General features: G+C 56.9%; 5 protein-coding genes across 7 annotated transcripts; 3 read left to right on the forward strand and 2 right to left on the reverse strand.

Annotated features, from left to right (window-relative positions):
- The first annotated feature begins 256 nt into the window (after positions 1 to 256).
- SDRG_13197 (hypothetical protein) lies at positions 257 to 1,293 on the forward strand. Its single transcript, XM_008619278.1, has 8 exons — positions 257 to 295; positions 345 to 450; positions 496 to 538; positions 588 to 648; positions 700 to 775; positions 821 to 865; positions 909 to 993; positions 1,049 to 1,293. Exons 1-8 carry the CDS (start codon positions 262 to 264, stop codon positions 1,280 to 1,282), a joined length of 684 nt encoding a protein of 227 aa, XP_008617500.1. The 5' UTR covers positions 257 to 261; the 3' UTR covers positions 1,283 to 1,293.
- A 16-nt stretch (positions 1,294 to 1,309) lies between these two features.
- On the reverse strand, positions 1,310 to 2,487 carry SDRG_13198 (hypothetical protein; the record flags this gene model as incomplete). Its single annotated transcript, XM_008619279.1, has 2 exons — positions 1,310 to 2,053; positions 2,101 to 2,487. 2 exons carry the CDS (start codon positions 2,485 to 2,487, stop codon positions 1,310 to 1,312), a joined length of 1,131 nt encoding a protein of 376 aa, XP_008617501.1.
- Positions 2,488 to 3,214: 727 nt separating this feature from the next.
- On the forward strand, positions 3,215 to 4,289 carry SDRG_13199 (hypothetical protein). The gene has a single exon (XM_008619280.1). The coding sequence runs from the start codon at positions 3,244 to 3,246 to the stop codon at positions 4,225 to 4,227; it is 984 nt and encodes a 327-aa protein (XP_008617502.1). The 5' UTR covers positions 3,215 to 3,243; the 3' UTR covers positions 4,228 to 4,289.
- Positions 4,233 to 6,497, reverse strand: SDRG_13200 (hypothetical protein). 3 transcript variants are annotated; one of them, XM_008619281.1, is made up of 13 exons: positions 6,184 to 6,497; positions 6,076 to 6,119; positions 5,957 to 6,032; positions 5,775 to 5,911; positions 5,656 to 5,731; positions 5,429 to 5,614; positions 5,333 to 5,382; positions 5,107 to 5,281; positions 5,008 to 5,061; positions 4,936 to 4,964; positions 4,740 to 4,885; positions 4,496 to 4,693; positions 4,233 to 4,452 (listed from the first exon to the last, which is right to left on the reverse strand). In XM_008619281.1, the coding sequence occupies exons 1-13, from the start codon at positions 6,407 to 6,409 to the stop codon at positions 4,272 to 4,274; spliced, it is 1,578 nt and encodes a 525-aa protein (XP_008617503.1). In that variant the 5' UTR covers positions 6,410 to 6,497; the 3' UTR covers positions 4,233 to 4,271. The 3 variants fall into 3 exon arrangements, with proteins under 3 accessions (XP_008617503.1, XP_008617504.1, XP_008617505.1); XM_008619282.1 differs by lacking the exon at positions 4,936 to 4,964; XM_008619283.1 differs by having other exon boundaries at positions 6,076 to 6,497.
- Positions 6,498 to 6,639: 142 nt separating this feature from the next.
- Positions 6,640 to 9,159, forward strand: SDRG_13201 (hypothetical protein). Its single transcript, XM_008619284.1, has 6 exons — positions 6,640 to 6,776; positions 6,829 to 6,942; positions 6,990 to 7,631; positions 7,677 to 7,743; positions 7,795 to 7,998; positions 8,043 to 9,159. Exons 1-6 carry the CDS (start codon positions 6,673 to 6,675, stop codon positions 9,000 to 9,002), a joined length of 2,091 nt encoding a protein of 696 aa, XP_008617506.1. The 5' UTR covers positions 6,640 to 6,672; the 3' UTR covers positions 9,003 to 9,159.
- Positions 9,160 to 10,401: the final 1,242 nt, after the last annotated feature.

The raw sequence follows: 10,401 nt of genomic DNA on the forward strand, positions 1-10,401 counted from the left end.
ATATCTTGCTCATGTCCAGCAACGCCCTTTGTCGTCAAGGATCAGCAATTAGCAGCTACAAAGCTGCCACGTTTGGTCGGCGGGAAGCCCGATCTTCCGGATAAAAAAGCTGGAACGCCTCCATATTTTATTAAACTAAGTTTTAGACATACAGTTTTAGAGATGTCAATGAGTTTTATTGTATGGGTCGCATTGATGTTGTCCGGATACGGTGACGGAGGTGACAAGCGTTTTGAATTCAACAGTATTTGGGGTTCCGAGATGGAGCCGCCAGCGCCATACTCGATCGAGAAGGGTACGCGATCATGGAGATCAAGAGGAAGGTAGACATGGTCTATGTGTAGCATCGGGCTCGTCCTTCCAGCATCCGGTCGAGAGCGTCCTCGACTACGCGCGGGCTACATACTGGGAGTCGTTTGCCAAGCCGAATGAGACCATTGTCCTCGCCCTGTACGAGACGACGACGATGACCTCACGTCGCTCATCGTCACCTAGGCAGAGCAAGTCGCTCCTCTCCGAAGTACGCATCCTCAACAAGGTACGCTCCTTGCTTGACGCCTCATGGAGCTCAGACGCTCGCGAGCTAGAACGCCCATGCCGTCGACGTCAGCGTCGCCGTCGAGAACAAGCGCGACGACTTCATCACCGGTAGAATGGTACTGCATGCGACGAGCAGGCGTGGACCGTTTGTTGCTCTAGTGAAGACGGACGTTCGACTGCCGCTGCACCGCGAATCCGTCATCAAGCTCGGGTACCTGCCCGCGTGCTTCCTACGGTGCGCTTCCACATGTTGCCCTCGCCCGTCTCTCAGCCCTCCTAGACTCACGTTCAAGCGGCAAGCGCAAACCTCCGTCTCCGTTTATGGGTACGAGATGCAAGCGATGTACATGGAGTTACGTTGCCCGTAGCATCCGCCCTTTCGGCGTCGCCTGCGGTGTCCTCGAGCAAGACGGTGGTCCTGCCCTCTTCAACGTTGTTAGCTTCAAGACTGAGGTATTGCATCCACTCACCCGTAGCTCGCACCCGGTGCATCCCGTCCAACCTCTAGGCCATCCTGTATGGACCTTCGCTACCTGCCAGCCTGCCCCGCCGCGACTGCCTCAGCGACCACATTTCCGGGTTCTCCATACTACCATCCACGTCCAACGACCGTTGTCACCATATACCACCTTCTAGGTCGCCGGAATGGATGAAGCGCCATGATAGCTGTGTCGACGCGCAGCTCACGCGTCTCGAAGCAACGCTTCAACACGCGACTAAAGCCCATTCGTACATGTACTAGATTCTGCACGATGTATCTGCCCATATCTTATGCCGCCACGTCGACGAGCCCTGTCGCTGCCTTCTCACGCGCTTGCTTCGCACACCAATCGACGATCGTCCGAAGCATGTCTTCGTGGTCGTCTTCGTTCAAGAGCTCATGCTCGCGGCCCTCGAGCATGTGCAGCGTCTTGTTGGTACTCGCCGCCTTGTCGTAAAACTCCTGGGACCCCGACGGGAACGCAATCACGTCCTTGTCGCCGTGGAAGAGCAACACGTCGTGCTTGAACTTGGGCGCTTCCGCGAGCGCGAGGTCGCACGACGTGAAGAACTCGTGCGCCCAACGCGGCGTCATGCCGAGCTTGTGGCAGAGCGGGTCCCGGAGCGCGCGCTGGTAGATGAGCGGGTTGTTGGAGAGGTGCGGGAAGCCTTCGTCCGGGAAGCGCAGCTTGGGCACGACGCTCGAGAGCACGCTCGCGAGGAAGCGCAGATGCCACGGCGCGGTGACCGGGTCGACCTTGACGGCCCCGGCCGAGAGGATCACGCCGGTCCAGTCAATCTCCGGTGATTTTTGCACCGTGAGCACGGTGATGACAACGCCCATCGAGTGACCGAGGACGAAGCGCGGCAGGCTCTTGAGCTCGGTGCCCTTGGGGATGTGCATGTCGGTTTGCAGCGCGTACGGCGAGTCGCTCGAAAGACTGAGCACGTGGTGCATAAACTGGCGGTAGTCGGCAATGTAGTCGGTGAAGCGCTCGACGTACAGCGGCTCGCCTTCGCTCAGTCCATGGCCCTGCACATGGCGTCAGTGCAGGCAGCATCACAATGATAGACATCTACCTGGTGGTCCATGCCAAAGACAGCATACCCGTGCGCTGCGAGGAAGCGCCCGACGTGCTCGTAGCGGCTAATGTGGTCGTTGAAGCCGTGGACGAGGAAGATGACGCCCTTCCACGCCTTGACGTTGGCCGCGGGTAGCCACCACGTGGAGTAGAGCCAGAGGTTCTTGTCAGCCGACGGCTGGAAGTGGCGGTAGTACGCATGCGCGTGCGGATGCGGATCGACGGCCCCGAGAGCGAGCTCCGTGCGCGGCAGGAGGTGCTTGGCGCTGGACATGGCCTTGAGCGCCTTGAGAAGCTTGAGCACGAGATAGAAGAGCGCGAGACGCCCGAGCACATCGAGCTTCGAGGCCTTCGAGAGCAATGACGAGAGCGCGCTGAACAGCATGCTGGCAATCGGCGAATGGACATATCTTGCTGGCTGCGGTCTTGCTGCGTCAACAGCCAGCTGGTGCCAACTGCAAGATCGCTGTCCGACGATACGATTGGCTAATTGAACGCCATTCTACGTCCTATCGACAAAGATTGGAGGGATGCAAACTATAGAAAGGTGCGTGTTTGTAGCCTTTCTAATGAGTATATCCGGATACGCGGTCGAATTGCCGTAAATCGTCGCCGACGTGGCGTTTGGCACCGCAAGAGTTGGCGCGTCCTCTCAACGAATGCCACGCATGATGCGTAGCATCATCATGCTTGGAAATCGTATCAAAACTAATATTCATGTATATTGGGTACCCGCTCGCGGGCGTTGGCGCCAAGCTCCAAACGTCATTAGCAAGCTTGCGCACTATGGTAGCCACGCCGGCGCGCGCTTCAACCAAGCAGCTGCATTCTCTGCTTCGTCGCACGATCTTTGTGATAGCCGAGCTCCACGGTGCGCGGAAGTATACCGCGCGAATGAGCCTCTGCTTGAAGCAGGTTGAGAGAAGATGGCATGGTTCTGATGCGGGCGACAACAAAGGCAGTGCTAGCTGGTACTAGTAGTGCTCAATCGACCGGGCGTCTTTCTGGGCGAACCCAGACGTCATGAGCTGGCACGCGAATACGCTACGAGTGGTTCTTTGATGGACGCTTGGTAACTGTCAATCATCCGGTTATGATTTACGCTCCGGATACGCGGCCGTGTGAAGCCCGAATAGAGAAGATGCTTTGGCTGCTCGTGCTCGCGCTGGCCGCTTCGCTAATTGCTGGCACCTCGACGTGCGCTGTGGGCGACAGAACCTGTGCGACGGACGCTCGCAACGTTCGCCTCTCCAACGGCGTGTCGATGCCGTGGGTCGGCCAAGGGCTCGCAGGCATGAAGGGCGACGTGACGGCGACTGCGGTGCAGCTCCATGTCGCTGCGGGGTTTCGCGCGCTCGACGGCGCGCAGGCCAAAGAATGGTACGATGACGTGGCAGCCGGCAATGCACTCGCGGCGATATTGCAGTCGACGCCGTCGCTGTCGCGGCGCGATTTTTTCATTGCGTCCAAGGTGCACCCGGCGTTCCTCGGGCAAGTCGAGGTCGCCGTGCGCGAGATGTTTGTCTCGTGGCACCTCGATTGGGACACTGATGCAATCGACTTGGTCTACCTGCACTACCCCGCGTGTGGCGACCATATTCCCGACTGCCGCGGTCAGCCCGTCGGTGACTGGCGCCCCGCCTGGCGGGCGCTCGAGCGGCTCTACGACGACGGCAAGATCCGCGCGCTCGGCGCCTCCAACTTTGACGCCACGCAGCTCCACGAGCTGTGGGTGATGGCGACGACGCCACCGCATGTAGTTCAAATGTGGGTCGACCCGTTCCATCAAGCGAGGGGCGATCGCGCCTTTGTGATTGGCCACGGCGGCGTCGTCGTCGGCTATTCGTCCTTGGGCACACAGTGGCCAACTAACCCCGTGTGGTCGTCGCCCGTGCTCCAAGCCATCGCTGCCAAGCACGCGACCTCGGTCGCCTCCGTGGTCCTGAGTTACTTTCTGCAGCGAGGCGTGGCCATGATTCCGCGCAGCACCAAGTTGGCCCACGTCCAGGCCAACGCACGCTTGCTCGAGCCGCACTACGTGGCTTCGCTCCTTGATGCTGCAGACCGCGATGCGATTGCGGCGCTCGATGGGCAGTACGAGGCGCGTCCTCACGACGAAATATAAGTCCTTTTAGGAATACCTTGAGTCGCTCGTCATTTGTGCTTATCTCAAGTTGTATGGGGCGCGGTGGGTGGCTCTTCTTGCGCTGTCGCCTCGACGTGCTTGGGAAACACGAGCAGGCGCAAGCGCCAAGACACGGCGAGCTGCTCCTTTGCCGTCGGGAGGCTGCTCTCGTCCAACGTGTCGCGGTGCAGGTCCCGGGCCATAATGTTCGAATGGATCGATCGGCTAAAGACACGCAGCATATAGAGGCACGACGAAAGTCGGGTACCGTTTGACGCGCGGACTGTCGGACGTCCGCGTCGTTCGCTGCGGCGGCGGCGGGTTGAGCTGCTTCTCGAGCCGCTGCTGCACGGACGGCCAGTCATTTTTCTTGGAGTGGTGACACCGCCCGAGGTCACTGGGCAAATGACCGCGTCGGCCGCAGCGGCTGCACCGCAGGTTGCCCATCCGCATGAGATTCCATGTCCTACAAAGAAGACTTTGAAACGATTCGGCGCTCGCTGTATGCGTACATGGCGATATGGGCGTCTGGGTACCGCGAGCCAAACTCAATGCGCTCTTTGCGCCAGTCGTCGCGGTCGTTGGACATGGACGTGAGCTTGGCTTGCAGGTCCTGGGCGTACTCGGTCGGCGTCATCATGGCCTCGTAGAGATGTTTCTACGGGAAATCATGTCCTTTTTCCGAAAATTAAGGCAGTGCTGCCATACGTCGATGGCCAGGGCATGCACATCCGTGACTAGGATGGTTGCATTGGGTGTGCTGTGATGTACAATGCTTACCCGCTTTGATGTCAAAGTGACCGACCATCGACGGCTTGAAAAACGCAAACTCGTCTACACCACGAATAAGATCTGACCTTGTTTTTGGAAAGTGCAAACTGGCAATTTCGCCCGGGCCAAGCAAAAGCAGCTCAATGTTGATTTTGACCTCCGACTTGGTCGCGACTTGGCCGCCCGATGTGTGCACCGCGTTCAGATTGTACTTTTCTAGCGCCTCGCCAAGCACAATTATGTACATGACCTTGGTCGTCGTGCCGGATTTGTACAGATAGTCCTATGATATGTAACCTTGATTCAGCGACAAAAATGGCGCGCTTCAGTGTACGTTGGCTCGAAAGTGCACCGACTTCATCTGGGCCACGTACTTCATCTTCTCTACGCGATCTCGTCGTGCCACGTGATATTGGGACACCATACATACCAGGTTTGGGCCATTTCTGAAAGAGCACCATAAAGTCGAGAATCTCGGCTTGCACGAAGTGCGACGCTTCCATCGAGACGTTGCGGATCAAGCGAATATAGTCGACACGCCCGAGGAAAATAACGCAGCACTCGGCCGTGTCCTTGGAGACAACGACGGTCGCCGTTCGGCGTACACTCGGATTCGCTACGACCATGAGCTTGGCGATATCGACATAATGGACGTACTCAGGACAACTTCGCCAACGATCGAGCCGGGTGTCAAGGCTGTCATGAATTTACCGACATTCAGACTTGCTGGCGCCTGTGCCATTGTTGAATCGTTCTCCACGCCATCACACGCGTACCAGACGGTACATGGTCTCGGCTTGGTCGCTAAAGCCTTGGAACGCGGCGTCTTGGCGAATGAACACGTCGAGCGTCCCGTCGATGATGATATAACACCGATCGCCCGTGTCGCCTTGTCGAATCAACATCGCGTGGCCTACCCAACGCTTATAACAGACGGTCGAGCGTCGTCGGGACCGACTTGGCAGTTTGATGAGGCGCATGTGGCGGCAGATCTCGCGGCACACGTACTCGTGCGACGACGCAAAGATGTTGGTCTATCGAAATGCGTGCGCCCCAGTTCGCACTTGAACGACGTACGTTCGTACAATGCTTCTTCATCCACTCGTAGATGAGCGAGAGCGGTAGCACTTGGTCAAGGACACATTGTCAGAGAAAGACAGCAGTCAGAGCGATCGAAAAGGATATCGGCATCGCTACGGGTGCTCGGGTCGTCCGTGAGAGCGACCTTGAGCGCCTCAAGCGCTTCATTGCGCGGCTCGGGCTTGACCGACTCAATGCGCCGTCGGTGGTCGCCAGCCACGCTTTTTCGAGACAGTTGCTTGCTAGAGATGCGCCGCATCGAAGTCAAGTGCGGCAAAACGGGCGTCAGACCCGTCTCGGTCGACGGCCGATGCTTGTCAACGCCGCCCATCTCCGCCAACGCGGCGTTTCAAGGAAAAGTCGTATTTTGGGATGGAATTTGGCGACGCGACAGCACCGTATCCGCGCCATGTCCTTCCTGTGGACGCACCAGATAAAATCATAAAATCTGTACGTCGTTCGATACCCAACTCCTTTCTTTCGTACAACAAGTTTTGTCGTTGGACTGTCGTCACTAAGAAATAAGACATGTAGTGGGAGACAAAAACCTTCGTCAAGATCGTCAGCGCGTAAAAATAGCGCGTAGCGAGAAGCATGCTCCCGGAGGCCCGTGGCAAAGACGTCCGGCTCGAGTCGCCGCCACTATTGAACCCGCTGCACGAAAAGTTTGACTCGTGGCTGACCTCGACCTTTGCTTTGTACGTACTCGTTCCTTGCGTACACATCTTCTACCTATCAGTGGCGTCGTAGAAGCCCCCAAGGCCGCAAGCCGCGGAAGCGCACTGCGCGGCTTTTGAGGCCACTCCTGGGTCACAGCGCGTCAGAGCCAACCGCAGCCACTGTCCACGCAGAGAAGCAACTGAGGTACGAGCAAGGTTTCGTCAATCATCAAGATCAAGTAGTCCACGTAGCGCCAAGCCAAAACGTCCAGTGACCTCGTTGCCATCCATCGAGACGATCCAGCGCCAGCGATTTGCGGCGCTTGTGGCCGAAGCGAGCTACCGCTCATTCAGCTATCCCAGTCGCCTTGGCTTAGGGCCAGGGTTGCTCTTCACAAAGGCGCTGGGGGCGCTTGCAAACTCGGATGATATATTATTGCCCGCAACGTTGGTGCGCGAGGAATCTGGCACGTACCGCCTCGTGTACTCGAATGCGGACCAGCGCATCTGCACGCGTGAATATGCGTCCAAAGCCGACGTTGAGGCCGACGCACCGCGCCTCCTCCGGCTCTTTACGCGCCGACAGCAAGCCATTTGCGCTGCCGTCAAGACGTACGACCCGGCGACAAAATCGAACACGCTCGATCTGCTAGAAACGCGCCAGGACGTTGCCCGCGCGCTCCGCAGCCTCCTCCTCGTCACCTCTGGCGTCGTCGGCCTCCAAGAGTTTATTGCAGCTAAGCCCAACCGCGTCCAGTCGTCGCTGCTCGTGCGCTGTGCATTTGTACCCACTCGACCCAAGCAGAGCGTCGTTTGGGTCTTCACCGACACGGCGCACCCGGTGGTCGACACGACCGATGCGCAAGCGTGCCGCGTCGACAAGGCCACCGCACCGTACGTCGCTGAGACTTGCACGTGGAAGCTGGACGTGAAGCATAGGACGTCGTGGGCAACGCCACGCGCACAGACTCAAGTCCTTGTGACCGCCATGATGGCCGCGACCTCGGTGCGTCTTGTCGATGCGACAACGCTTTTGTGAAAATGGTGCGGTGCGTAGATTCGATTCACGGCGCTCGTGGCGGACTTTGCGCAGGACGACGAAGGTCGATGGTGGTGCTTGCAAGTCAAAGCATTCCGCGCCGCCGACGTCGAGGCGCGCGCCGAGCCGGAAAAGCCGGCCACGACGCCCAAGTGCGCGGGCCAGTTTTGCAAAGAGAATGCGACGCCCCGAGAGATGGCCAAGCAGCCACTGCTGTACAAGGTACGGTACGACGGAGCGTATAATACTGACGTTGGATGGTGTAGGACCTTTTACGAGGCAATTTTTTGACGCAAAACTCCGAGTTGCCGAATGTGGCCGCGGCGTACGAGGTGTATGCGCAGTCCTGGTCGCGCCGTGTCCGCAACCAACTCTACAACCGCGTGCTTGTCTGCACAAAGTGCTACGATCGGTACAATCAGCTACTCACCGTACCGTCCCAGCCCTCGACGACGGTGACACTCGCGTCGTCGGCGTCTTTGCAACAGCTCTTGGCGTCCATGGAAGCTATGGTGCCAGAGCTTGCTCCGTTGAGTCCGCCGGGCACAGATCCCTCCACACCCAAAGATATAGAGGATGAAGCACCGACGAATCAAGAGCCAACGCCTCGAGCACTGACCAAAGCACGCGTCGTTCACGAAGAGACAGAGAATGTGTGCGACATTGAGTCGCAAATGCCGCTCACCACGACTGTCGATCCACGCCTCGAACGGCCCGTGTCCCCCGAGATATCCCCGTGCTGTACCTCGCAGGCACCGACAGGCCAGTCGTCGCAAGCGGTGATCAGCAGCCGCTCGGCTGTGGTCGAGGACGTCATGCCAGTTTTACCTCTGGCGCGCCGCGCCAGCGTTGTCGACTCGTTCTGGGATCAGCTACAACCCGCCAAACCGCTGGTCGCGCCAGTGCCTTCCGCAGCGACAATTCCAGTGGTGGTGCTGCCCAAACACTCTATGTCGGTGGACCCAAGCCGCTTGTTCTTCGACGACCAATACAAACAGTCCGTCCTTGTCGAAATGCACGCGGTGATGGCCGACATGCACACGGTTGTGATTTCGGCGACGTCTGACGACGCGACCGCGACAATGGCACTGCAATCGCTCTTCCTCGAAGTTCAAGATGACTGCATCGAGGGCGTGTACGGTCTCGACGCAGTAGATACGATCAACAGTCGTCCTCAACTGACCGTCACGCCGCATTTTTCGACCCCGTCACGAAGCATCGGTTAGCACTTTGAAACCCTAATCACTAGGTTACGATGCGAACTGTGGTGTGCTACAGGTTATTGCCCGGAGCTCCGTCGCGTAGCTGATCGTTCCGAGAGGTTTATGGTACTAGTAGATGGTTGATACTCTTCATAAAAAGAAATTGACGTCATTAACTCGAGTCGTCAAGGTTGGACTTGTGTGGCCCACTGCTAGCGATAGTTTGTCAGTACTCGAAGGGTTTCGGCAGGCACCGTGACTGCGCGCAGTCCCAGCCACGACTCAGAGTGAGGCATTCCGGGTACTAGTACAGATCAATGGGCGGTACCATAACCAATTGCTGAATGAATGCGTCGATTTGCAATGTTGTGCGCCGTATGGGGCGTGTGTTTTCGAATGCACCAGAAACAACTTCATGAGCACCACTCATACGTCGCGTATCCTTCGCACGAGCAACATAGTGACACTGGTGTACTGGTAGTGCGTCGCAAACAATCCTGGTGCAAAGCTATGGCGCAGCAACCGTGCTCGACGTGGCGATTTGTTATTTAATGTTTGAAACAAGTTAAATAGCAGTGCTCTTTTTATTCGATTGAGAATATGGCGGGTTGTAGGCCGCCAACGGCGACGTGGCATAGCACGCTCTCCTCTACAAAGTGTCTTCTATATACCTGCCAAATATGAGCGACTTCATTTTCAAACATACTGCGCGCAACTCGGCCCCTAGCACGGCGCCCCACGAACTCTATCATCTGTGATTGGCCAAAAATATGCATCAACCACCAATCAAATCGCTTTGTCACCACTATTTTACAAAAACCACTAATAGTGTGTCATTGTAAATACTGTAGTAAATAGAGGGCTCTTCGTGTGGCACCGCATCGCACACTGCAACGTCTCTAGGCCGATGGAACATACTTGCCAAAGCATATTGAGAGAGATCACGTCCTTTGCTTCCGCGGCGATGACCAAATTGCACTCGAAATAATGCATTAAAGATTGTGCAATGCGGTGCCCGACGATACGGCGTTGATGTGTGCGCCCAAGCAGCAATCACGTCCCAAGCATGGGTTCCAGTCTGAGTCAGCACGCAAAACCAACTGTGGCGGCCTCACTTGTCGCCGTTCGAGCTCTCGAACCAGGTGAAAACTTCAATAGTAAATAGGCGTTGATTTCGCCCCCCGAAAAAACAATGAAAAGTTTTCGCAAGCATTTCCTGCCGTTAACAGCGGCAACGCCTTGTACATAATGTCGTGTATCTTTATACAGGTAGGAGCTACCCTGATTTTGGCGCTTGTGTTTGTTTGTGTGCTCCAAGTGTCTCGTGGAGGTCAGCCGGGTCAATAACACTATTACATTATACTAAACAGATGGTTTTATATGCTGTTTATCTCCGTAGGTGCGGTGATTTTAGTCAATTGCC

This window comes from Saprolegnia diclina (assembly GCF_000281045.1).
Source record: "Saprolegnia diclina VS20 unplaced genomic scaffold supercont1.57, whole genome shotgun sequence".
Lineage (NCBI taxonomy): Eukaryota > Oomycota > Saprolegniomycetes > Saprolegniales > Saprolegniaceae > Saprolegnia > Saprolegnia diclina.

What these genes read in the sequence shown, in the direction of transcription:
- SDRG_13201 (XM_008619284.1), top strand. Translation starts at nt 6,673, where the DNA reads ATGCTCCCGGAGGCCCGTGGCAAAGACGTCCGGCTCGAGTCGCCGCCA. An exon ending in CTGACCTCGACCTTTGCTTT is followed by an intron (nt 6,777 to 6,828) that starts GTACGTACTCGT and finishes GTGGCGTCGTAG; the next exon opens with AAGCCCCCAAGGCCGCAAGC. An exon ending in CACGCAGAGAAGCAACTGAG is followed by an intron (nt 6,943 to 6,989) that starts GTACGAGCAAGG and finishes TAGTCCACGTAG; the next exon opens with CGCCAAGCCAAAACGTCCAG.
- SDRG_13199 (XM_008619280.1), top strand. Translation starts at nt 3,244, where the DNA reads ATGCTTTGGCTGCTCGTGCTCGCGCTGGCCGCTTCGCTAATTGCTGGC.
- SDRG_13200 (XM_008619281.1), bottom strand. Translation starts at nt 6,409, where the DNA reads ATGGGCGGCGTTGACAAGCATCGGCCGTCGACCGAGACGGGTCTGACG. An exon ending in CCGAGACCATGTACCGTCTG is followed by an intron (nt 5,732 to 5,774) that starts GTACGCGTGTGA and finishes ACAATGGCACAG; the next exon opens with GCGCCAGCAAGTCTGAATGT. An exon ending in CCAGACGCCCATATCGCCAT is followed by an intron (nt 4,694 to 4,739) that starts GTACGCATACAG and finishes TCTTCTTTGTAG; the next exon opens with GACATGGAATCTCATGCGGA.
- SDRG_13197 (XM_008619278.1), top strand. Translation starts at nt 262, where the DNA reads ATGGAGCCGCCAGCGCCATACTCGATCGAGAAGG. An exon ending in GAGACCATTGTCCTCGCCCT is followed by an intron (nt 451 to 495) that starts GTACGAGACGAC and finishes ATCGTCACCTAG; the next exon opens with GCAGAGCAAGTCGCTCCTCT. An exon ending in GCGCGACGACTTCATCACCG is followed by an intron (nt 649 to 699) that starts GTAGAATGGTAC and finishes TTGTTGCTCTAG; the next exon opens with TGAAGACGGACGTTCGACTG.